This window comes from Lacerta agilis, chromosome 8 (assembly GCF_009819535.1).
Source record: "Lacerta agilis isolate rLacAgi1 chromosome 8, rLacAgi1.pri, whole genome shotgun sequence".
NCBI lineage: Eukaryota > Metazoa > Chordata > Lepidosauria > Squamata > Lacertidae > Lacerta > Lacerta agilis.
The window spans coordinates 75005909-75032001 of record NC_046319.1 but is presented as its reverse complement, the minus strand read 5'-3'; the positions used below and the strand labels follow the sequence as shown (position 1 = coordinate 75032001).

The window sequence follows — 26093 nt, the reverse complement described above, 5'->3', positions numbered from 1 at the left end:
GGCCACCTCATGAGAAGAGAAGACTCCCTAGAAAAGACCCTGATGTTGGGAAAGATGGAGGGCACAAGGAGAAGGGGACAACAGAGGACGAGTGCATGCACACGAAAGCTCGTACCAAGAACAAACTTAGTTGGTCTCCAAGGTGCTACTGGAAGGAATTTTTTTATTTTTTTATTTTTTTATGGCTGGACAATGTTCTCGAAGCTACCAACATGAGTCTGACCAAAGTGCGGGAGGCAGTGGAAGACAGGAGTGCCTGGCGTGCTCTGGTCCATGGGTTCACGAAGAGTCGGACACGACTAAACGACTAAACAACAACAAGAACAACAACAACAATAATATGGCTCTTCTAGAACACCTCTATTTTAAGCCTGAATTCAATCCTGCCCTGGAAAATTCAGGTTGAGCAGTGATAGGTGATGGGGTGGTCTTGCTCAAAACCCTGCCTACCCCCAAAGATCTGACTTTTTGCAAGAAGGGAGTTGGGGTGTGTGTGTGTGTGTGTGTGTGTGTGTGTGTGTGTGATGCTTGCTATGACGCAACATCCTCTGACCTCCCCACAAAACAGATCGGAACGGATGCTCTCTAAATCGCTAGGGTCTCTAATCCGTTTGGAAATGCCCTTAGTTTAGGGTCTTTCCTTCCATCCTTTCCCACACATGTGAGGTTTGAAAAGACTCTTCTCCTGTGTAGTCAGCACTTTAGACTAAAGCAAATATATGTATTAGATTGGAGAGGTATGTGGATGTCCGCCTTGTCAGATTCTTGTTTTCCTTTTTTACATGAATCCCCAGAGCTACAAACCACTGCTGGTTAGATAGGCTGTAAAAGGGGATTTTATTCAGATGCTGTCAACCTGGATAGCTCAGTTGGTTAGAGAATGGTGCTGATGATGCCAAGGTTGCAGGTTCGATCCCCTTATGGGACAGCTGCAAATTCCTACATTGTAGGGGGTTGGACTAGATGATCCTCGAGGTCCCGTCTATGATTCTGAATACTTCTTGCTAGGAATCACAAGTAGGCTTTGGGTTGGCCATCATTGGGGCAGGATCCTGGAATAGGCTGGCCACTGGCCTGATTCAGCAGCTTCTTCTTATTGCTACGCTCTTAATTAAAGAGCAGGATCCCACCCCCCCCGGTCACATTCTGAGCCTTGGGACGATTTTTCAGTGCCACAGCTGAACTGAGTTTACAGTCCTTTTGCAAAAAAACAACAACCCCACATCCACTCCCAGTGAGCTTTCTTCATTTCAAACAGTCTATCTCAGGCATAGGCAAACTCGACCCTCCAGATGTTTTGGGACTACAACTCCCATCATCCCTAGCTAACAGGGCCAGTGGTCAGGGATGATGGGAGTTGTAGTCACAAAAACATCTGGAGGGGAGGGTTTGCCTATGCCTGGTCAATCTGATAAAGGGAATGGTGTGTTGTTATCACTGTCAAACAAATGGAGAGCCAGGGGACCCGGCTGCAAGTCGACCAGATGTCTATGCTTAGATATTGTTGTAGCAAAGTGGTATATAAATCGTTGAAATAAAAAAAAAACAAAGTAAGGTATCAGTCGACCTTCATGTACTAGGACTATGGGAAATGATGGCTCAATTGGGCAGGCTCACCCTATGAATCGAGCAATGGGGTGCCTCTGAGTGTAGCCCTTGAATTGGGGACTGAGCCTAGGGCCTGCCAATCAGAAGGTCGGCGGTTCGAATCCCCGCGACGGAGTGAGCTCCCATTGCTCTGTCCCAGCTCCTGCCAACCTAGCAGTTCGAAAGCACCTCAAAGTGCAAGTAGATAAATAGGTACCGCTCCAGCGGGAAGGTAAACGGCGTTTCCGTGCGCTGCTCTGGTTCACCAGAAGCGGCTTAGTCATGTTGGCCACATGACCCGGAAGCTGTACGCCGGCTCCCTCGGCCAGTAAAGTGAGATGAGCGCCACAACCCCAGAGTCGTCCGTGACTGGACCTAACGGTCAGGGGTACCTTTACCTTTTACCAGAACTAAGCCCCTAAGTCCACACACGCACAAATCCACTCCTGGTTTCCCCCTCTTACCAAAGTGCTCTTTTTTATTTTTAATAGCCTGCTAATTTGGGTTTGTTCACACTTCTGGTTGGTCCCTGCCTAGCAAGCATGTGTCCGAGAGGTTTCCCCACACTTTCTAGGCACAGATCTGAGAGGTTTCCCCATTCCCAGGAAAACCTGGAAATCGGAACAAATGACAATCTGCAGAAGATCCGATTGCCGTTCCGACTCAGCGCTAAACCGCCAGTTTTCCTGGGGGAAGGTGGCGAGGCAAATGGAGGTGTAAACAAGCCCTTAGAAAGGCTGGGTGCACTTTTTAGTTTAAATACCTGGGCATCAAAAACCCTGGCAAGTCACCCAGAGATCTATGTGCAGATCTTCCTGCCCACCCCTGGCCTAACCCATTTCATGCAGGGTGGGCAGGGGGAAGGACCGATAAGCTCTTTAGAAATCTGCCATGTGGCTACAGCCATCTCTTGTTTATCAGAGATCTAAGGCTGTTGCCACATGTTCTGCTTGAACAGGCTGGTCTGATCTGGAAAAGTTTCAATCTGATGTATTTATTGTTTTCAACTAGCAACTTCATATCTGGCAGTGCTTGGGAATCCTAAGCCTTATCCTCGCCTCTGGGAAAACCTGTGATTCAGTGCTGAATCTGAACAACCGGGAATCGGGTTTTCATTCCCCTTAACTGAGCTCTTCTCGCCCCCCCCCCATCCCCGAAACACGAGAAATCCTCTTTCTGCTTAGAGTAACATCCAACTCTGAGGATGTTCTTTTTGTTTGGATTCCAACCCCCAGACCGACCATGTTTCGAAAGGCGCAGCCTGCCAGCTTGGTTCAAAATACCGTCCAATTTCATGTGAACATGGACAAAAACCCCACTCCCTGATCCCGTGAACCGTCATGCAAAATTTGGTCATGGCATCCCAAGAGTTTCCAATGCACAGCAAACATATGGGTTTCCAAAACAGGTATTAGATAATTCAGCCCTTCCTACGCCGCTGCTGCTTATCTCAGCTGCCAAGAAGATGCAAAGACGTTTCGGCGATAAGGGAGGCCTGTTATTATTTGTGACCTGCTACCCGAGATTGTTTTGCTAGGAAATTCGCCGCAGTTGGTTTCAAGATAGGAAATGTTTAACAGAGTCACAAGTTGTAACAAAGCAGGTCTCTGTTACTGGGAAAAGTTGCGTTCAGCCATTTAAGAAATGCAAATAGAGAGCAAATGTCCCTTGACATTGGGGAGAGGGGGGTGGAAAAGGGACTGAAGGTGTTTGTGTGGAAGGTCCAAGTGACGGCATCATCGCTCACTTTTTTCTGGTTTTCCTCCTCTAAAAGCCCTGGTTTTTTTGAGGATCAGCTAAAAGTTTTGCAGCTTTTTTTGCAAAGGGAAAAGCCCTGGTTTTTTTGAGGATCAGCTAAAAGTTTTGCAGCTTTTTTGCAAAGGGAGAAAAGCAAAGCTCCTTTTGCAAAGGGGGAAAAGCAAAGAGGAAAAGCCCCAATTTTTATGGGGTTCAACTCACATTTTTGCAGCTTCTGAAGGAAAGGGAGCCATTTCTACAGTTTGCAGACTGATAATCTAATCAGCCAGTCACATGTCGCTGGGGAAACAAACAACCTCCCTCTGCAGCACATTCAACAATGGAGGGCAGGGCTGAAAGGGAGCCGGGACACTTATCTCTCTCCTGATCTCTTGCTGATCAGCTGCTGAGCGGGGTCCTTTCAACAACCCTTTTTCTCTTTGTAAAATAAAAAGCACTATCTGCTTTTGGCCCCTGGGCAATTCGGCTCCAGGGACCACCATTTGCTCCATAAGACGCACAGATATTTCCCCTTAATTTTCAGGAGGGAAAAAGTGCATCTTATGGAGCGAAAGATGCAGTACTTCTTGGTTTGTGGCGTTCGGAAGCCGATTTGTTCGGCAACTGAGCCGTTCGAGAACCAAGGCACGACTGTACTGGCCGACATTTGCAGATCTCAGGGTGCTTCACAGCATAAAACTACAATATAACAACACCAAATATATGATAAAAACACGAACCAAAAAAAAATAACCAAATCAACAAGCCCCTCCCCACAAACACTCAATACTGTTCAAGCTGCTCTGGAAGCAAAGGCGTTGGAATAAGAGGGGGACCTCTGAACCCCAACAGTGATGTTTATGAGGAACTGCATGCTAAGATTTGTGTGAGTGCAGAATTATAAAAATATTGAGGAAGGAACGCCCTAGAGGGCGAGGAGTGAGCATGCTCAGAAGCAACAAAAGTGGGGGGGGGGCATACCCTCCAACATTTCTCCGATGAAAATAAAGATGTTCTATTCCATAATGATAATTTTACTCTTTACACCCCACACACCTTACTGGGTTGCCCCAGCCACTGCAAGATATATAAAAACACAATAAAACATTAAAAAACAACAACTTCCCTATACAGGATTGCCTTCAGACGGCTTGGGGGGGGGGGTCGGATAACTCCATACCCTCCAGCATTTTCCCACTGAAAATAGGGACACCCTAAGGGAAAAAATGGGACATTCTGAGATCAAATCAGAAACCGGGATGGCTTCTCTAAATTGGGGAAGTCCCTAGAAAATTGGGACACTTAGAGGGTCGGGGGGGGGGGGGAGGCAGAGATGGAAAACTGAGGGGGAAGCAGGAATGGGATAAGGGCATGGCTGGCTGACTAGCTGGAACCCTGACCGGGATATTCCACGCTGCAACATTTTGTTGCTGGCCCTGTTAGTTAATCTTTACCCTAGTTGGAACCTTTCCCTGGGATTCAACTTGCTTTGGTTAGTCAGCTGCACCCTGGAGAGGGTTTTTATTCCCTTATTTGTTAACCGGTTAGCTAATGATCAATGCCAGGCTGCAATTAAGAACCTTCCAGAGATTCTTGAGCAAGGAGACGCCACCCCATTGCTCTTCCCATGGCAGACACCCTGTTCCACTTTTTCTAGGTGTCAGGATTTTGGAATGCGGGGCGGCCGCTTTCCGAGGTGCTCCTGCTCCTTTCAGAGCAGCCTGCCGTGCAGAAAAATTATAGGTGCCTGCAGACTGCCGCAGTTTTGCGGGAGGGATTCAGGCACATACCGGAAGTTTAGGTTTGTGCAATTAACGTGATATAAAGGGCTCTGTGTCACCCTGTCACAAGAAATCCAGTTTGGAAAATGGCGGGGGGGAAATGATTAACGGGAAGAGTTTTAATCAACACCCTGCAAGCAAATCGGGAGGAATGCTCAATAAAGGCCGGATATAATCTCATCTCTGTGTGAGGTTTGTGCAAGCAAACCAGGAATTAGGTCACCTGGAGGGGTCTGAATGCAGGCAGAGCGTTTCTCTCGGGCAAGGAGATGAGGGGCAGCGGAAGCTTCACCCCATAGCGACCGAACGTGACTGTGTCAGCCGGCAATTAACGGCGCAGCAGGGGAGTCAGTGAAAATAACAAGGGCAACTCTGTCAAGGAAGTGGAACAAGGTCCGCTAGTTCCTGGCTGTCTCTAGGGAGGGCATTCCATATCCAGGGGGCCACCACTGAAAAGGCCACGCACTCCCATCGTACCTAGCTTGGTAGGGATACCTGGAGAAGATGTCATGGACTGGCTGGACACAGAGGAATGGTGGGAGGAAGCAGGTGGGGAACCCCCAAAGGAAGAAGGCTCAGAGCCCGGGGAGTGGTGGTAGTGTGATGGTGAGGGAACAGAGGGAGAAGACTGGGAAGAGGAGGTGCGGGAAGCTGAAGGGGTAACAGGGTTTGGTGAACATGGGGAGTCTGTGGCAAAGAGAAGTCCAGAATCAGAGGCAGAAGCAGAGGCCAAGAGGAGTCAGACTGGTGAAGAGTCAGGGGTGTCTTCCCCTCCTGCTGCGACAAGCTCCCCTCCTCCCTTGTCTCCCAGAACCCGAAGAAGAAGAAGAAGAAGAAGAAGAGGAGGAGGAGGAGGAGTTTGGATTTGACATCCCTCTTTATCACTACCCTAAGGAGTCTCAAAGCGGCTAACATTCTCCTTCCCCTTCCTCCCCCACAACAAACACACTGTGAGGTGAGTGGGGCTGAGAGACTTCAGAGAAGTGTGACTAGCCCAAGGTCACCCAGCAGCTGCATGTGGAGGAGCGGAGACGCGAACCCGGTTCACCAGATTACAAGTCCACCGCTCTTAACCACTACACCACACTGGTATGAAGAGGATGGAGCAAAGAGAGGCATGGCAATGAAGTCTCAGATTACTTGGGAAGGATCCCAGGGAGGAGGATCCTGGGACAGCCGTGGTAAGGCAGGGACCTTTCGTCTCCACAATAAACCTGCTGTGCTTATGAGTCTGGCTCCCCTGAGCAGACCTTGTTCCTTCTAATAAAGAGTTGACTTGACCTACTCCAAGTGATTTATTGCTGGCTGGCTTCTGTTCCGCTTTCTCCCTGCCACGCACAATTTTATAAACTTCCACCATATCGATTCTTTTACCCTACTAATCCTTTTATTCACCCCCCCCCCTTGACCTCTTCCTGTGCTGCAGACCTGGAGTCCATGCTGGGTGCAGAAGGCCCAGGAAAGTGTTAAAAGAACCGCAGGGATCTGTTCCAGATGGGTAGCAAATCATGCAGCTGAAATGAAAATTTGTAGGTTTAAGGCAGGAAAAAAGCAACACTTTATTTGAAAAAAAGTATCAACAGGCTTACAATAAGTTTGTTCAAAACTGGGTAACATCTGATAATTATGGGAAAACAAGCTACATAAGTTTGATATACTTTTCTGAGTTTCTGTAAGTTGCACATCTTGTGCACTGTCTACATCAGAGTAGACCCAGTGAAATTAATGGGCCTAAGTTCATCATGCCTATTAATTCCAATGAGTCTATGCTGAGTTGATCGAATGCTGGATAGAAGTTTTAGAAACCTTTACATTATTATTATTATTATTTTTTGTATTAACAGAAATGAAATAAAGTTTTTATCTATAAGTCTGCACAGGATCCAGGGTATTTCTTCATCCACGGCTTGGCACTGCATAGAAAGAGGCAGAGAGGTCTTCCTGGTTATCGGGAATCTGTTTCCCAGATGGCGAGGCTGTGGAAAGATTTGGCGATTAGAATATTAGAATATTCATAGGGTGTTGGCGATGTGGAGCTTGTACAGTATAAAGAGAGAGAGAGAGAGAGAGAGAGAGAGAGTTCTTTGCCCCAAACAGCTTACAAAATAAAGTTGGCAAGAGGAGAAGGAAAAGAGAGGCAAGATGAACATGTGATGAAATGATTTCGAGCTGAGTAGCTTATTGTCCAGCATGAACAAAAAATCTGGATGCAGCGGCAATAAATCACTGCCAGTACGAGTCACATTCAGAGCTGCCAACTTTTCCTAGCAACCCATGCTCCTGCGCCTTTCAAAGCAACTAGATCTGTAGGCATTATCAGGTAACAATGCTCATGCCAGGTGCTGGGTGAAGCTTTCCCTGCTGGTTTCTGCAGATCCCCAAGGCGTTGGGGGCTTTTGTGTGTGTGTTTGTCTGACAAGTTGTCTCTTGGGAAATGTTTGGCACCGCTGCCATTGTTGTTGGTGGCAAGCCTGCCACCTGCTGGCTACTTCAAACTTTGCCGCTTGCACCGCCGGGGGGGGGGGAGGGATCCATCCAGCCGTTTCCAATGCCACAATGGATTGCAGCGGCTCGTGCCTCTTACAAAGACCCCCCCAAGTGCCCCTGTTTTCCAGGGGCAGTCCCAGATTTACAGAAACCACCCCAGGTTCTGATTTGATCCTGGAATGTCTTGATTTCCCTTACAACCAAATGCTTTGGAAAGGCAGGATGGACTTAGCCGGCTGCCTAAAACAACCCCAGGACAGAAGAAGGACCACTCCCTGGTAAGTCATAGGAACACAGGAGGCTGCCCTGAGTCCAGAGGTGATGCCAGGCCCAGGAGGCTCAGACGGACAAGGAGGGGAATGGGAGGGGAGAACAGAGGTCCAGAGGAGGCAGGGCATTTCTTCCTCCCAAAGATATGGCTGATAGGGTGGCCATATGCCCATAATTTCCCGGATATAGCCGGAATATGACAGTCATAAGCAGTGTCTGGGCGGAAAAACCCATGTCGAAAGTTTAGATAAAGAGCTATCCTTAAAAATAGCTCAAAAAATAGCGTTTTTTTTTTTTTTAGTTTTTTCCCCTCCCAAACACATACAAAAGCTCAGCAACTTTGGCCAAAAAACAGCAACAGCAACAGCAACTTTTGTGCCCAGATTTTCACTTTTTGAAATATGGCATCCCTAGCTCTGGATGGGAAGCCAAGGGTTGCAGGAAGCAGTGCTAGGAGCAGGGCACGGCTTGGTCACCCAGGCCCTGGTGGTGCCCCCATTTCTGGGAACAGACCCTCTTCCAATGCAGTGACCACTCAGCAGTCTCGTGAGGCAGGAGACACCCTGTGAGTAAGCAAGCCTTGCCCATTGGGACAGCCCTTTTGCTTCCGCCCAGTTCTGAACTGCTTGTCCAGAGATCTTGGACTCTCTGTAAGCCGGAATGGCTGCTTGCAGCCCAACTGGACTTGCTTTTTCTGTCGCGCAGACGTGAGTCACTACCTCTTCCTCACTCTCAAGTCATCAGGGTCTGAGCTGGAATCAGGACAGAAGCTGCCTTGTAGCAAATCAGAACGCCGGTCCATCTAGCTGTCAGGTGTGTGGGATCTTCCCCAGCCCTACCTGGCGATGCCGGGATTTGAACCAGGGACCTTCAGCGTGCAAGACGATTCTCCCCCCGCTGAGCTACAGCTATTCCCCATTAGGCTACTTGGCTAAGCCCCAAACCTAGGGTACCTGGAAAGCCTTTATCGATAGACAGGTCCACATGGGTTTTTTGATGTCTTCATTGCTGTGCTCGAAAGCAGTTTGACTATTTAATGTTTCATGCAGATCAAACTGCTGTTAAAGGCAAAGGAGCAGGCTGCGCCAGGTTCTTCTGATCAGTTGGCTTTGGATTCCTGGAGTTCTTGGCGTCCTAGCTTTGGGCGTGGGAGGGCAAGCAGTGCACGGCACTGGTTTCCTACGAGCTGAATTTGAGCCCAAGCTGGGGAAGGAGCAAACGCCCCAGAAGTTGCGGATCCTGCGAGATCGAGCCCCTCCCCCCCCGTCACAACCAACCCAACAGGCTGTCAACGTACCTTGCAAAAGTGAGGGACTTTCCGCCAAACTCATCATTCATGGGACGACTTTGCGCTTCCGGGAAGTGAGGGAGCCTAAAAGGGTGGAGGAAATGGGTTTATTAAGTGCACCCACACTCTCCCCTTCCTCCAGCGAAACACAGAGATCGTCTTGTTTTAGCCTAACAACAATTCTGCTAGGCAGGACAGGGTGAGTGGCTCAAGGCGGCCAAGGGAGCTTTGTGCTTCAGCGGAGATTCAAACCTAGCTGTCTTTGGGAAGCAGAAACCCTGGGACATTTAAAGAACATTCCCCCTCCCACCCGATAAATCTTGGGAACTGTGGTTTGTTGTGCTGGGGGGGGGGCGGCGGTCTTAGCTCTGTAAACGGTACTGTTTTAAATGTGCATTTCATATTTGACTTCACTTGGCAATGTTTCCTTTTGAAATGTTTAAGATTTTTTTTGGTCAACTTTCCTTGTGTCAAATATGTATTCTGCAGCTGATCTCCTTTGTAATGTTTCGTTTTGAAATCTGTTAAGATAGTATTTTCGTTTCCTGTTCATTATGTTGCTTTGACTGTATACTTTATATTTGGCTTTCTTCGGAAATGTTTGATCCTGGATCGTTTTAATGTGCTGTAAACCGCTTTGAGATTTTCCTTAAAAATATAATGCGGTATTGAAATGAAATTAATAATAATAATAATAATAATAATAATAATAATAATAATAATACAGTTCCCAGGCGTCTTTGGGATGTACATGTTTGCTTTAAAGGTATGGTGCATTCCTGTCAACTGCCCTGGAAAAACCCGGGCCATCCCGTTTCTTCCTGAGAGAGTACGGCGGCCATTTTGGGAGCCTTGCCGTTGTGTAATTTCGGGCCGAAAACCCACCCCGAAAATGTGCCTTTCCCAGATCTGTGATCCCACACAGGTCATGTGACTTGTGTGGGATTCCAGACCCGGAAGATGGTGTCCCGGATTTGGGGCATGTCGTGTCGGAAGGTATGATGGTGTGTGAGCCTGAGATTGTGTGTGTGAGAGTGTGGGATGGCCAGTGATGAATGTGGCATATGGGCCAAAACAAAACGCTGGTCCTTATTCCCATCTCTAGGGAATTAAGAAGAACCCCACTGAGTCAGAGCAAAGCCCTGTCTAGTCCAGCATCCTTTTCTCATAGCAGCCAACCAGATGCCTCTGAGAAGCCCACAAACTGGACTCTCGTTCTCCAGTGGCTGGTTTTCAGAGACCATGACCGGCAGCCCTCGAGAGAGAGAGAGAGCCTTATCCTCGTTTCTGAAGCTGCGTATCCTAGTGGTTAGTGTGCCACTCACAGAATAGCCCGGAGAAGACGGGCGTCAGGGCGTCTGCCCAGGCGAGCGATCCAAGCACGGTCCCAGCGACGACTGCCGCGCTGTAGGTCAAAGAGCCAGGGGCACGACCTTTTTGGGGGTCATGACCTGAAAGAGGGGAAAACGGATTTGGAATGAAAGCATTGCTCCGGAATTTGGCTCCAAACAGCTGCGCTGTTGCGATCCGGGTGTGCTTTCCAACACCCACGCAAGGAGGCCTTTCCGGACGGTTAAATAAACCTTAGCTGGTGAAGCAAAACAGCTTAGGTAGTGATTCAATCTGCGTAAATCTTCACGTGTCCAAAACTCACCACCCCCTGGCCGTACAAGGTAAGCTGGCAACTTTATTTCGAAGAGGCCAAAACATCTCCCAAAAGGTGCGCATGGGGTGGCACTCATTTGCACATGGCTGAAACAATAGTTTAAAGTCCCAAGATGGCAGAATGGACATTTTTTAGACAAAGGCATTCTCTCCAGTGTGAGAGAACGAGGCAGGGACGCCTCTCCTAACCTGGGGCTTGCTGTCCCTCCTAATAATAATATATTTATACTCCACCCATCTGGCTGGGTACTTCTTAGTACTTAATTTAAGTACTTCTTAGATCAAGGCCCTGTCTGTACTATACAGTAGTACCTTGCTTCTTGAACTTAATCCATTCTGGGCGTCCATTCGACTCCCAAAACAGTTCGAAAACCAAGGCGTGGCTTCCAACTGGCTGCAGGAGCTTCTTGCACTCAAGCAGAAGCCACGTTGGACGTTCGGCTTCTGTAAGACGTTCGCAAACCGGAACACTTACTTCCGGGTTTGTGGCGTTTGGGAGCCGATTTGTTCGGCATCTAAGCCGTTTGGGAGCCAAGGTTCCACTGTATGTTGAAAGCAGTATCCCACTCTATCCACTTTAAACAGCCATGACTTCCCCGCAAAGAATCCTGGGAACTGTAGTCTGCTGAGAAGTTGCTGGGTGTTGTTAGGAAGCTCCAATTCCCCTCTCAGAGCTACCAGTTCTCCATCCCCTTGCAATATTGTATATATTTATGTGGTTGCCGCCTAGTGGCCAAAAGGCAAGCTGCTCTCTTGAGAAACAGTTGGAGCTGGTCCAAAATGAATGCTGGACTACAAACTGTGTAAAAGAAACCAATAAATAAGACCACTTATTGGGCACCTGCTGGTATATCATACATATATTATACCTCTTCCCAGGGAATTGTGGTTCTGTAAGGGGAAGGGGGGGGGAACCAGGTGGCGCTGTGGGTTAAACCACAGAGTCTAGGGCTCACTGATCAGAAGATCGGCGGTTCGAATCCCTGCCACGGGGTGAGCTTCCGTTGCTCGGTCCCAGCTCCTGCCCACCTAGCAGTTCGAAAGCACATCAAAGTGCAAGTAGATAAATAGGACCGCTCCAGCGTTTCCGTGCGCTGCTCTGGTTCTCCAGAAGTGGCTTTGTCATGCTGGCCACATGACCCGGAAGCTGTCTGCGGACAAACGCTGGCTCCCTCGGCCTATAGAGCGAGATGAGCGCCGCAACCCCAAAGTCGGACACGACTGGACCTGATGGTCAGGGGTCCCTTTACTTTTACCTTTAAGGAGAAGGGGGTGGGTGTCTCCTAACAACTCTCAGTCACTATAGCAAATTACACTTCCCAGAATTCTTGGCGGGGGGGGGGGAAGCCATGATGGTTTAAAAGTGGCATCAAAGTGCTTTAAATACATAGTGTGGACAGGACCTAAAAGAGAGAAGGACTAGTTAATCAGTTTATGGTCAGGATCCACCTTCTGCTACTCTTGCCTGGCCTACTCTCTGTGGGACCAGACTCTCTGCATCTCCATAGGACAGCAACATGCTGTGAGCAAACCCCCAGGTTTGTGTTTCTTTCATTGGGAAGCTGGATAGAAATTAAAACCTGCAACCAATCCCATTGCTTTCCGCCACTCTTTGGAAAAGTGCAACAGTGGTGTCAGAAGTTAAACTGCATCAGGAGGGAAAGCACTAGAAGGGACTCTGCTTGGCCAAGGAAATGTTTTGTCCCCAGAATGCAAATATTATTTTTGGCGTCCCCTAGTGCTTGGAGTGGGGTTTCAATGTCTAATCAATGAAGCGGTTTGATTAATTGATTTTTAAAAAGCTTTTTAGGGGCCCCAAAAGGAAGAAGTCATTGTTTATTTAAGCAGGTGGTTGCCATACTGTGTAGCGCTTTGGAGATGATGGATACTTGCCAGATTGTCGGAGGACGTCAATATAGAGCTGTCCCTTGTGCACCTGAATGTTTCCTTCTTGAGGTTCTTGGGGGAAAGTCCCCTGCCCTGGTTGTTGCTGCTGGTCCAAAGGAGATTCGATCCGCACCGTGTAATTGCCAGTGTCGGAAATATCAAGCTGCCTGATTTGCAAGGAGCAATCCCTTCTCAAAGTCACTCTGTCTTGGGATGAGCTCTGCTGGTCTCTGTCCTTTGGGTTGTATTCGAGAACCTTTTCATTCCCACGACTGGAAAGTATGAGCCAATGGCAAAAGCTAAATTGCTTTGGGGCATTTTGTGGGGTCAGGGTGAGGTCCTGACCTTGAACAGGACGTTGTGGGTTGAGGATTATGGAGATGAGACCTGTAAAAATAGAGTTCGTGAGGATTTCACATGGCACAGGATGAGAGTTGAATATACCGTATTGGCCTGAATATAAGCCTCACATTTTCCCCAAATTCCGGCCGTGAAAAGTTAAAGCGTGGCTTAAATTTGCGACCTTAGAAAAATTGGCTTTTAAGATATCACTGTAGGATTTTCTTCTACATTTGCCATTTAGGGATGTGAGTGCCTGCAGAATTTTAAGGGAGTGGCTTATATTTGGATATTGTCTCCCCCCCCCCCGAATTTTAAAGGGGCGGCTTATTTGAGGGTGTGGCTTATATTCGGGCTAATACAGTATATATATATATTTTGAAAGTGGGTTGCCAACTTATTTCACAGCTTGCACTCCTGTGCCCCAATCAGCAGCTGGACCCGCGGACTTTTGCCAAATGTTTATCACTGTGCTTCTGCAAACCAAGCTTGTGCAGCCCATCTTTTTTCCTTTCCTTTCCGGTCAACTAGCAACTTTATGTGGAAGGGGCCAAACTACCCTTAAATAACTTTGCTCTCTCCCCTCCCCCCCCCGCCCTGCTGTATTGTCACTTTTTCACAGCCCCCCCCCCCAAGAATACATGTACAGGATTTAGTTTAAAAGGAAGGAAATTCCCACTGTCTTTCCTGACCCTACAATTATTTAGAGCCAAAACTTCCAGCAATGGATGGTGAATTGATAGGAGTGCACTGAGATCGAATTAGGGGTTGCCAACTGACCAGAAAATCTGCCTGCTGTTGTGCCATACGAACACACACTTATTTATTGATACTCATTCACAGATATACAAAAATACACACACACATCACAAAGTAGCTTTTTTTAAAAAATAATATGCTAAGATAGAACAGCTACTTAGTCTAAAAAAGAACAAAGCCAGAAAGAAGAAAATACAAGACAAGGAGAGACCTAAAGAAAGAGAAAGCGAGAGAGAAGAGAAAGAAAGAACAGACTAAAATAAAATAGAGGAGAGTAAAAGGACTTTTTGGCTCTCTGTCCTGCAGCTACACATGACATTTGTTCTTTAAACCACAACCATTCTATCTTCTATAAAGTAGTGTTTTTAAAATACCCAAATCCCAATATTACACATTCATTTCCTCTATCCTGCAAAAAGTCCATAAGAAATTTCCAATCCTTAACCAGTGCCAGCAATGATTTTTTCCCCTCTAATTAAACATTTTGGCTTTGCCATCTCAGCCAGCTCCAATAATTTTATCAGCCCTTCTTCTAGAGCGGGTCTCTTGTTCCCTTGATACAGGAGGCCAGTCTGCAGAGACCGGCAGATCCAAGCCTTTCATGGTGTGGAAACAAAGCGCCATTGGAGCTGGCGGCAGCGGGAACATTTGCAGCAACAAGCGGCAATCCAAGGAGTTGGGGGGGGGGAACCTCCGGCCCTCCACAACTCTCTCACCGGCCCCTGGAATCCTCCCCAGGCCACGCCTTTCACGGGCGCTGCTGCTCCAGACCCTTGCTGAGGGCGTTTGCCTGGCGGGACTGGGCCCCCGAACAGGGCCGTCTTAAGCATATCCGGCGCCGTGGTGCAAAGATCCCTCTGGCGCCCCCCCGGCAACTCCAAAACAAGGGAGGGGGTGGTAGAAAATGTCCTTTGCCTCCCCCACCGCCCTGATACCCGGCGTGGTGGCGGCGATCAAGCAGGAAAACGTGCTGGCGGATATGCTGTCCGGCGTCGGGGAGCTTAAGAAGGAAGCCTGTGTGCGCCGACTTTTGCCAGGAAGCAGGAGGAGAACAACTACCAGGAGCAGGGCTGTCTTTAGCACATGCAGAGGCTTGGGAGGGAAGCAGCTTCCATCCTAAGCCTCTGTGGGGAGGCTTGTGAAGGAAGCTGCACGCCCGCCAGCCATATAGTTGGTGGGGCACAGCTGGAGGGCATGCAGGGAAAGGGGAGGCTGCCGGCAAAGCCGCGCAGCTCCCCCACTCGCTAGGGCATCCCTGAGAGGCCGGCGTCCTGGCGCAATGAACCACTAACACCCATGGGAAAGACGGCTCTGCCCCCGAACTTTGGCAATGCCTCTTGCTTGCCTGGACAGAGGATAGGGAGGTGTTTGTGTGCGGAGGCTAAGCTCTTGCGCAAAGGAAAAACGGAACATTCTATGTTGACGGCTAGAAATTGGAAGGGGGGGAGGGGCAGGACACCAACAAAGGAAGAATGGCAAGGGAAATTGTATGAGTATTTGGAATTAGCAAGGATGATGGAGGCAATTAGGAACCAACCAAACCAAAATCTGAAAGAAAGAAAGAAAGAAAGAAAGAAAGAAAGGAAGGAAGGAAGGAAGGAAGGAAGGAAGGAAGGAAGGAAGGAAGGAGTGGGAAAGTGTAAAAGATTATCTGGGGAAACATTGTTCTCAGATAAGTTCCGACTAAATTTTGCAAAGTAAAGATCAGATAAATGAGATATAATATGTATTAGAAAGGCAGTAACGAAAAACAACACAGCTGAAAAGACAGAAGAAGCCGCACTGAGGTGGTGGGAAGAAATATTGTGCAGAAGTGTTGCTATTGTTTGGTTTTTATATGTGTACAATATATGTTAAAGAGTGAATGGGCACCACAGTTCAAGAAGGATACTGACAAGCTGGAAGGTGTCCAGAAGAGGGCAACCAAAATGGTCAAATGCCTTATGAGGAACGGCTTAGGGAGCTGGGTATGTTTAGCCTGGAGAAGACAAGCTTAAGGGGTGATATGATAGCCATGTTCAAATATATAAAAGGATGTCATATAGAGGAGGGTGAAAGGTTGTTTTCTGCTGCTCCAAAGAAGCGGACACGGGGCAATGGATTCAAACTACAAGAAAGAAGATTCCACCTAAACGTTAGGAAGAACTTCCTGACAGTGAGAGCTGTTGGACAGTGGAATTTGCTACCAAGGAGTGTGGTGGAGTCTCCTTCTTTGGAGGTCTTTAAGCAGAGGCTTGACAGCCATCTGTCAGGAATGCTTTGATGGTGCTTCCTGCTTGGCAGGGGGTTGGACTGGATGGCCCTTGTGGTCTCTTCAAACTCTATGATTCTATGATTCTATGTAGATGAATAACCAATTTAAAACTCAGTAAAAAGCAATTTAAAAAGAAGGAAAAACTGAACATTCTCCACCCTGCTCACTTTTGCCTCTGGTGTTGCAATGCTAAGAAAAAAAGGATGGCTCTTTCCCCTGTTACACATTGTGGTTAAACACACAGGAGCCTTTCCATGAAAAAGGTGGCAACCGAGCGCTTTGATACTTACTTGAGATATGCAAATAATAGGAGACCGAGTAGTTTCTCCCTAAAAATTGTTGCCCTTGGCCTGTTTGCTGGTTCTGGTCGATCTGCATCACCACGGTGTAGTTCCCTGTATCGGACTGCGTCAATCTGGTGATATACAAGGAGCAGCCGTCTCTCAACGTCTCCCGTCCGGTGTGTCCGCGGCCTCTTTCCGGCTGCCTCTGGCTCTGCCCAAAGTGCGTGAAGATTTGCTCGGCTCTCCCCGAGCGGCTTTGCCGGAACCACTGGCACTGCACGAACTGCCGGGGGGCGCCCTCCAGAGACAGCTTGACATCCCTGCCCACCAAAGGGTCATGTGGCTCAGGGGTCAAAGACAACTGGGGTTGAAACTGTGCTGGCACCAGCTGCAACATGCAGCTTAGGAGGAAGCCTAAGGAGAGGGGAGGGAAAACGGACTAAGATTTCTTCTGCGGGGCAGTGGCCTAACAAACACAATAACATACCCTCCAACATTTCTCCGGTTGAAAGCACGTAAAAGTGCAAGTAGATAAATAGGTACCACTCCAGCGGGAAGGTAAACGGTGTTTCCGTGCATTGCTCTGGTTCGCCGGAAGCGACTTTGTCATGCTGGCCACATGACCCGGAAGCTGTATGCCGGCTCCCTCGGCCAATAAAGCAAGATGAGCGCCGCAACCAGGGGCGGAGGGAGGCTCCACGCTGCCCGGGGCGGCAGCGCGGAGGAGGCACCCCCTGGGGGCGGGGCATCCTGACGTTGCGTCATGATGTCACGACGCAACGTCAGAACTGAGTGTGCACGCGCAAAATGTTGCACATGCACACTCCGCTGCTGGGCTCCCGCCGCTGCTGCTGCTTCCGCAGCGACATTGCAAGCCCTCTGAGTGAAAAGGCGGCTTGTGGGGCTGCCACGTGCGATCGGCAGCTGCCCACAAGCCGCCTTTTCACCCAGCGGGCTCGCAAAGTCACCGCGGAAGCGGCAGCGCCGGCCCAGACGGAGTGCGCACGTGCAAAATGTCACATGTGCACACTCGCGTCTGGGCCGGTGCTGCTGCTTCCGCAGCGGCTCGTGCAGCAGGGGCGGGGCAGCCCCATAACGGTGCCAGCAGGCGGGCCCCGCACAAACCGTGGGGCAGAGCAGCCTCGCTCTGCAGCTTGCTCGGGGGCCGCCGGCGGGGCGGGGTGGCCCAAGTGTCACCCCCCTCCCCTGGAACCCGGGGCGGCCCCCCCTGCCCCCCATGCGACGCCCCTGGCCGCAACCCCAGAGTCGGACACAACTGGACCTAATGGTCAGGGGTCCCTTTGCCTTTACTTTTTATTCCTTAACAACAACTCTTTTATTATTCTTACCCCTGCCCATCTAACTGGGTTGCTCCAGCCACTCTGGGCAGCTTCCAACATATATAAAAACAAAATGAAACATTAATTTTTTTAAAAAAAAGCTTCCCTATACAGGTGTGCCCCCAGATGTCTTCTAAAGGTTGGATAGTTACTTATCTCCTTGGCTCGGGGGGTCGGATAACTCTATACCCTCCAACATTTCCCTGGTGAAAAAAGGGACACCCTACTGTACACTCCAATATTTATTAGGTGAAAATAGGGACGTCCTAAGGGAAAACGGGGCATTCCAGGATCAAATCAGAAACCGGGACAGCTTTGGTAAATCTGGAGCCGTCGCTGGAAAATAGGGAAACTTGGAGGGTCTCCAACAAAGGACGAAGGAAGCTGGGTGCTTCTGTGCTTCAGGGTGTGGCAGAAAATGGTACCCGGAAGGGGGAAAGAGGAAGTTTGCTCTTCTAAACTGAAGATATCGGGCCAGCCTGCCCATGAGAAGAAGAAAGGCCGTCAGCTCAGGAGGCAGATTTGGGTCCAAGGAGCACACTGCCCACTGCCGCGGCATGCCCCTGCCCCACTAGGAGTTTGCCCTGCTGCTGAGGACACCCCCTGCCACCTCCCCCATCATGGATGCACCCCACCACTTGCCTCTCCCTGCCACCACCTCCTCCGTGGGCGTACCCTAGAATCATAGAGTTGGAAGGGATCCTGAGGGTCTTTTCTAGTCCAACCCCCGGCAATGCAGGAATCTCAATGAAAACAAGGTGTTCTGTTGTGGCTGCTGCTGCCTTGCTGCCACCTCCTGAGCTGCAGGTGTTCCTGCTGCAAGGAGGGGGCAGGCTATGGTTTGGGGGCAGCAGGGTTCCCCTCCCCCCGGTCTTAAGTAGCAAAATGCCCCCTCCTGGCCCTGCGCCTTGTGCAACCAGCCTGTTGATCCATCTAACTGGGGCGCCACAATTTAAGAAGGACACCGACAAGCTGGAACTTGTGCAGAGGAAGAAGACCAAGGGCATGGAAACCAAAGCCTTATGAGGAACGGTCGAAGGAGCTGGGTAAAGGGGAGACCGAGAGGAGATATGAGAGCCGTCTTTAAATACCTCAAGGGCTGCTGCCACATGGAAGATGGAGCGAGCTTGTTTTCTCCTGCTCCGGAGGGTAGGACTCGAACCCAGGGCTTCAGGTTTTTAAGCAGAGGTTGGGTGGCCATCTGCCAGGGATACTTTAGCTGAGATTCCTGCATTGCAGGGGGTTGGACTAGATGACCCTCGGGGGTCCCTTCCAACTCTACAGTTCTGTGATTCTATGACGCTTTTGCCTACACTAACGGCAGCGGCTCTCCAGGGTTTCAAGGAAGGGACAACCCCAGCCCTACCTGGAGACGCCAGGGATTTAACCTGCAGCCTTTTGCGTGCAAGAATGATGCTCTGCCGCTGCCCTACTACCTTTCCTCAGCTTACCTGTCAGAAGCATGGCCTTCTGTGCTCCCTGTCGGCTGTTGGGGAGACCCATCGCCTTTTTCTCCTGCAGCCTGCAAAACTTCAAACACTTCCAAGAATCAGGACGGACGGACGGATGGACTGACAGAGCCTCTTCTCTGGACAAAGTCTGGGTCCCTCTGCCTGCAACACTCGCTTCCTCCCCTCTGCCTGTTTCTCCTTTTGTCCTGAAGAAAAAAGGAAGGAAACGGGTACCGTAACACAAGGTCTGCACATCCCTGCCTTCTTTGGTTCGTTTATTTTGCCGTTTCTGAGTTACACCATCTCAAGGTGACTAAGGCTGAGTCCTGGCAGCTCAGCCCTGTAGTGCAACTCGAGAGGTGTGGGGACAAGTGGGTCACTGGGTTCTTGTGGGGCTGGGGGGGGGAGTCAGCTGTCGCCCCTTCCATGCACAGAAGGGATTATTTATCAGTAGAGTGTCCTCAATGTACATTGTTAGCTAGGCAACACAGGAGAGGTCTCTGCTCTCAAAGCGCTTACAGTCTGCTATGGTGACGCAACAACACAGGGAGGGAAGGAGAACAGGCAACTGCCATGCTTTAGTCTTGGCTGCAATCCTAACCCCACTTACCCAGGAGTAAGGCCCACTGAATTCAGCAGGACTTGCTTCTGAGTAGGCACAGTTAGGAAACATGGCACAGTTCAAAAGGATGGAAAGGCATTTCTTTTTTTGTTTTGTTTTGTTATAAAAAGCTTTATTTTATTATTCATCAATACAACTATTAATACGTTCGCATGTTACAAACAAAATAGACTAACATTCATTCATTGTTACAAACAAAATAAACTAACATTCATTCATTTAAAAAAAGCAGCAACAACAACAAAGACAACAAATAAAGAACAAAAACAAAAAAACTCAACCAGTCTTTCCTTGCATCCTTACATCTGTTTTCCCCACCACCTTTCAACACCCCCCTCACCCAGTGCTTGACTTCCAATCAACTCAGCTGCAATTCATTTCCACTTATCCTTTTCCTTTCTTTTAACACACTATTATTCCCATTTCTTATTTCTTTACAATTCTCCTTTGTTATTCAACTTGTTTAATATCTAATATTTATGGATGGAAAGGCATTTCAATTTTAGGTCTCTCAGTATCTCATGTTTCCACTCTTAAATTCAGTTCTTGCATTCAGAGGGGAAGATCTTCAGCCCTGAGGGCCACATTATTTGCTTCAAAACCTTCCGGGGGGGGGGGGGCACATGCCAGGGCAGGCAGGGCCAGAGGCAAACAATTCATGCAAATATTACCTTTGCAAAATAGGCTGCCTTGCGGCTCATCTTCAGGAGAAAAGGCTGAGGAGTAAACCCTACACAAATGTGGAGTGCAGTCCCTCAGATGGTTGGATGGCACCTTGTATGCAACTTCCGGCAACTCCTGCTGCCAAGCTGGTGCCAAATGTATTGCTCTGCCTTCCTTTGGACCACATCAGTGAGGCTGGGGGGGGGTGGTCTTGTCCTCTGGGCAGCTCAGGACCTCCCAACACACTGCCCAGGCTCGCGCCCCAGGGAGTTCAGTTTGGCGCTGCAGCCAAAACAACGCTGGAGGAAGCAGTTACAAGTCTCCACAGCCACAGCAGGAGCTGCGATTCTCCAGCACTTTTAATTCACCCCTGGAAGCGCACTCCACTGTCTCTCGAGGCAGACGGATGCCAAAAGCCGTAAAACAGCAGGCTAATTCGATGTACGCCTTTCTTCAGCGCCCAAACATTCAAGAGGCATAATCGGATTTCAAGGACAAAGAACTCAAGGGGTGTAAGGAGGGGTCTTGCATGTGGAGCACCCCAGGGGCCAGGAATAAAGTCCCAAAGGGCCGCATTTGTCCCCAAGTTCCTCAGTCTACCAGATGCCATGCTGGAGTCCGGCTGGTGGAAGAGGTGCCTGGTAAGAAGACAGGGAGCAGGAATGGGCACCTACCCATTGGGGCAGGTACCTTGAGTACCAGGATGGTGCACCAGCTTTAGTGTAGGACTAGGACCTGGCGGACCAGGGTTCGAATCCCCACTCAGCCATCAATGAACCTTGGGCCAGTCACTTTCCCTCTCATCCTAACCTAACTCAAGGGGGTTGTTTGGGGGATTCATTGAGGAGCAGGAGAACCACGTGTGCCACCTTGGGCTCTGTGTTGGTGGTAGGAAAGTGAGTATAAAAGCAGGAAGTTCAACACGATGCAGAATCATCCAGGACTTTGGCAAAAGGGGTAAAGGGAAGGTAAACAGATGGAGGCCTCCTCCTTCAGCAGCCAAGCATCCTCAAAAGGGGTGCCAGATTGGCCAGATTGGCCAGATCGATTTGTATGCTGTTGGGAGGTTTATGGTGTTGTCTTGTTGGGTTGTATATGATACAAAGGGGAGCCACACCGGGGTGAAGGTGTCCTCTTTTATTTGTTCCCATGTTCACTTCAAAAAAACATTGGGTTAGCTTTTCTTGTAGGGTTGTTTCCAATACAGTTTGGTACCAGCAATCCATGTTCACTCCTGACAGGTCCCCCCAGAGTCCAGTTTTGACACTCTTAAACAAAACCCAGTGCAGTCAGCTAAATACAACCAACCAAGCTCTGGGCTGTCCAACCTATCGCACCGTCAACAGAAGCAAACAAACAGATGAATGAAGAACCTGTCCTCGCGACCCTGAAACCAAAACCCTGCTATCTTCTTCTTCTTCTCTGGTTGTTCATTTTTGTTTTTCATCATTGTGCTGGTTCTGCAGATTGAAGTGGTCGAAAGCGTGCATGTGAGGCCGAACAGCTGGCTCAGCATCTGCTTGGGAGTGGTTTCTCAGGCTGGGGAAGCTCTCAGCCTTACCTGGAGAGGCCAGGTATTGAAATTGGGACCTTCTGCATGCAAAGCAGGGGCTCTGCCACTGAACTATGGCTCTTCCCTGGCTCTCTATAGGTGTACAAGGACCCTGCCTCCTTACCTGCCTCCCACCACCCTATGCCACTAAGAAGTGCAACCTATATTTCCTGTCCCTTGCCTGCCCGTTGCAAAAGAGCAGCATAGGTTCCATGATGCAACGCGTGGCTCTTACTAGCTTCCTGGCAAGAATTAGGAAAGAAAGTTACGAAGTCCGTTTCCCTGCTGTCACCACCGCCTGACAGCAGCCGTTCAGAGTGGGGCAATGCAGCAACCGAACTGACGAAACTCACAAAAACAGACAGATTCCGATGGACAGATGGGAGAAGTGAACGCTGCCAACTAGTGGCCATGCTGGGATGCGCAGCTTGTTGTGGTATCTTAGAGATTCTTAAAGCAGGTGGTTGAAACCTGTGGCCACCGGTCTGCTGTTTGGACTCCAGTTCCCATCAGCCACAGCCAGCATGATGGGAGTTGTAGTCCAGCAATATCCAGAGGGCCCCATCTCTGCTTTAAACAATTGCATAGTTCATATCATTGTTGGGTGCTCACCTTCACCATGGCCCTCCTAATGGTTTTTTAACAGAGCAGGAAATGATTTTGGAGAGGCAGCACTTCCTATGGTGTACAGACATATTTTATTTCTCTCCCCATTGCCTCCAGAAAAACAGGTGCTGCCGGGTTTTGTAGTACATACAAATGCTCGTTAAACGAAAATTCACTCGTTGAAATATGAGGCATTCGTACCTAAACTTTGCTATGCACAGTGCAGATTCAGATATCCAAACAGCCAGACCTGCATGTATTACTGTAAACAAATAAGCAGCATTAATCTGGAAATATAGAAGTACAGAATCGTAGAACTGAGAGGGACCCCGGGGGTCATCTAGTCGAACCCCCTGCAATGCAGGAATAGGCAGCTGTCTCACCCGGGGATCGAACCTGCAACCTTGGTGTTATCAGCACCATGCTGTAACAAATTGAGCTATCCAGTTGCCCAAGCACTACTGCTGGGAGGGAGAGGGAGTGATCAGACAAAGAACAGAGTATATTTCCCCTTCCTTGTTTGGCTTTTGCAAGGTTTCAGACGGTTTTCCTGTCCGCCCGTCCCCGCCTCCCATAATTTTTGGTTCAAAATTCTGCGGTTGGGAACACATTAGAAGTTTCCCCATAGGAAAAACATGCAAAAGATAAAATATTAAGATTAAGATTACTTCAACTTCCTAAGCATCTAGGTATGCTTGCCTAAGGAAGAATGCTTTTAGCAGGTGCCCGAAAAGAGTCTAGCAAAGGCACGAGCTTTGCTGCAATAGGCAGGGAGTTCCAAAGTGCAGGTGCTGTCACAGTAAACAATGCAGTACAGATATTATGTGGAGCCTGTAGTAGTGCTTGAAACTACTGGAGGGGAGGTTTTATTTATTTATTTATTCAGCTCCTCTGAATTGAAATTTCAGCCAGGCATGTCCAAAGTCCATTTCGGGGACCTAATTCGGCCCACCAGTTGGTTTAATCCGGCCCCTGTGGCAGTTTATTTCCTGGGGTAAAATCCTTTAAAAACCTCAACAACTTCAACCCTAGAAAAGGTTAACAACTTTGGTCGGCCCTTTGGTCAGCCCTCACGGCCCTTCACTTCATCAAATCTGGACCTCTTTGAAAAAAGTTTGGACACCACTGGCTTACACAATACTAAATTTGTTAGCTTTTTAAGGTAACTCTTATTTAAAGCAGGCCCCTACCCACCCCCAAAAAATACTTTTGGTCTCACAAACAGCAGCACATTCCACCTCTAAACAAAATATTAAACAGTAAAAAAATTATAACTCCTGTTAGGATAATTAAACCAATCTTACACATAAATTTTATGGGCCAATTTATTCACACAGGCTTTTTCTATGAGGTTTTGACAATTTGAGAACTCAAGCACTGAAATTGCTAGGAACCATGATATAAGTTTCACAGGTGCAGTATGCACAGATGTTGGTCACATAAGTTAGCATCTCTTCATATATTCCTTTACTTCTCAACTACTTTATAAGAATCTGAAAGCAAGGAGACATAGCAACTCACACCTCTTCCATGCAGCAGCATATCAGAACACTAACACTTTATGACTAAATAGCTTATAATTTACTTTAATTACTTGCAAGCAAGTGTTAACCATTAAGTGACAAGATGTATTCTGAAATGCAAAGAAGTGAGTTGTTTGAAAAGCACAGGAAAACACCACTGCTTATTTATACTCCAAAACAAAATAAAACAAACAAATTCCTTCCAGTAGCACCTTAGAGACCAACTAAGTTTGTTCTTGGTATGAGCTTTTGTGTGCATGCACACTTCTTCAGATACACTGAAAAAGAAGTCAACACACCCTTATAGTATGCATGCACACGAAAGCTCATACCAAGAACAAACTTAGTTGGTCTCTAAGGTGCTACTGGAAGGAATTTTTTATTTTATTTTGTTTTGACTATGGCAGACCAACACGGCTACCTACCTGTATTTATACTCCAGTCATCAATCCAGCAATAGAAAGTACATCAACACACAAGCACACCAAACCATGTGTGTTTGTTTACTACCAGTTAGGTAGACTTTGTTTAGTTTTAATTTAGATTTGAAAAATCATCCAAACACTTTTTTTAGGGGTTAAAAGGCAATGGGCAAGGGGGTAAAGTCACTCACCAAAATTGCTGTGGATCAAAACAGCAGCACAGAGAAAGCTCCGTCTTCCCTTCCAGAGATTATACAACCATGGAGGGTGGGGCAGGAGTCAGTTTTAGAGACCAGGGCCATCAACTGGGATTAGGCGATAATAGGTCACAGAGTAGCCTGCTTCTTATCAAGCAGTCTAAGGTGGGTGAATATGTCTGGGGACTGATAAGGAAGCTTGGGGGGGGGGATCAGGGAGATATCAGTCTCCAGTCCTCTCCAGATGTTTTCACCCAGCACACTTCCCTCTTTGCTCAGTCTCAGCAAACAAGCACTCAGCAATGGTAGCAGCGCTGCTTTTTGAGCCAGACCCAGGAGACGACTGATCATTTTTGCTTCGGGGAGGGGGGGCAGCTTGCTTCTAGGGGGGCACCTGCCCCCTCCTGCCCCCTTGGGTACGCCCATGGTCCATGGCCCAACAGCCATCTAACTTTTAAAGAATTTTCAAGCATGATCTTGGCCGGGGTTTGGGTGGGATGTCTATTGCAGGCATAGGCAAACTCGGCCCTCCAGAGATTTTGGGACTACAACTCCCATCATCCCTAGCTAACAGGACCAGTGGTCAGGGATGATGGGAGTTGTAGTCCCAAAACATCTGGAGAACCAAGTTTGCCTGTGCCTGGTCTATGGCCTTTCTGCAGCCTTAAGTGTTCAGCATGCATTCCACACCCCTCTAATCTCATTGAGAGGAGGATGTATCTTAACCCAATGCAAACAAACAAGTTGTATAATCCAGAATGACTAAATTTCTTACATTGCAAACACAAAACAACAAGAAGAAGCCAGCCTCCAAATACTTGGCCAGCTGGTTCAAGACAGTCTCAGTTCTCTGTCTCTGCGGCCTCTTTGTTAAGCCTCCTCTTCCACATCTTTTCTTATGTTCCCGTTTCGATGCATCATCTGCTCTGTTGCCCTTCTTTATTCTTCAGTTGTGGTGCCAGCTGTTAACCTCCGTTTGAGCAGCAAAAAAGGCAGGGCATGATGATGATGATGATGATGATGAAGAGTTTGGATTTGATACCACGCTTTTCACTACCCGAAGGAGTCTCAAAGCGGCTAACATTCTCCTTTCCCTTCCTCCCCCACAACAAACTGTGAGGTGAGTGAGGCTGAGGGACTTCAAAGAAGTGTGGCTAGCCCAAGTTCACCCAGCAGCTGCATGTGGAGGAGTGGAGATGCGAACCCGGTTCACCAGATTACGAGTCCACCACTCTTAACCACTACACAACACTTATCTTGTGCATGTAAGCATTACCACCTGCCAGCATTCACAAAGGAAGGTGTGGTTGCGGGCACAGGAGTATGGGCTAGCCCCAAAGTTTTCTTTGGCTATCCCTTGTAGCCAAATAAGATTGTCT

At 48.5% G+C, this 26093-nt stretch overlaps 1 protein-coding gene across 1 annotated transcript; it reads right to left on the bottom strand.

Moving 5' to 3' along the window:
• Nucleotides 1-6758: 6758 nt before the first annotated feature.
• LOC117051721 (carcinoembryonic antigen-related cell adhesion molecule 3-like) lies at nt 6759-24826 on the bottom strand. The gene is made up of 7 exons (XM_033158349.1): nt 24709-24826; nt 19130-19335; nt 16345-16752; nt 12709-13089; nt 10476-10601; nt 9160-9234; nt 6759-7081 (listed from the first exon to the last, which is right to left on the bottom strand). Exons 2-6 carry the CDS (start codon nt 19179-19181, stop codon nt 9197-9199), a joined length of 1005 nt encoding a protein of 334 aa, XP_033014240.1. The 5' UTR covers nt 19182-19335; nt 24709-24826; the 3' UTR covers nt 6759-7081; nt 9160-9196.
• Nucleotides 24827-26093: the final 1267 nt, after the last annotated feature.

What these genes read in the sequence shown, in the direction of transcription:
- LOC117051721 (XM_033158349.1), bottom strand. Translation starts at nt 19,181, where the DNA reads ATGGGTCTCCCCAACAGCCGACAGGGAGCACAGAAGGCCATGCTTCTG. An exon ending in CTATTATTTGCATATCTCAA is followed by an intron (nt 13,090 to 16,344) that starts GTAAGTATCAAA and finishes CTATTTTTACAG; the next exon opens with GTCTCATCTCCATAATCCTC. An exon ending in TGACGTCCTCCGACAATCTG is followed by an intron (nt 10,602 to 12,708) that starts GCAAGTATCCAT and finishes CCCCTCTTTCAG; the next exon opens with GTCATGACCCCCAAAAAGGT.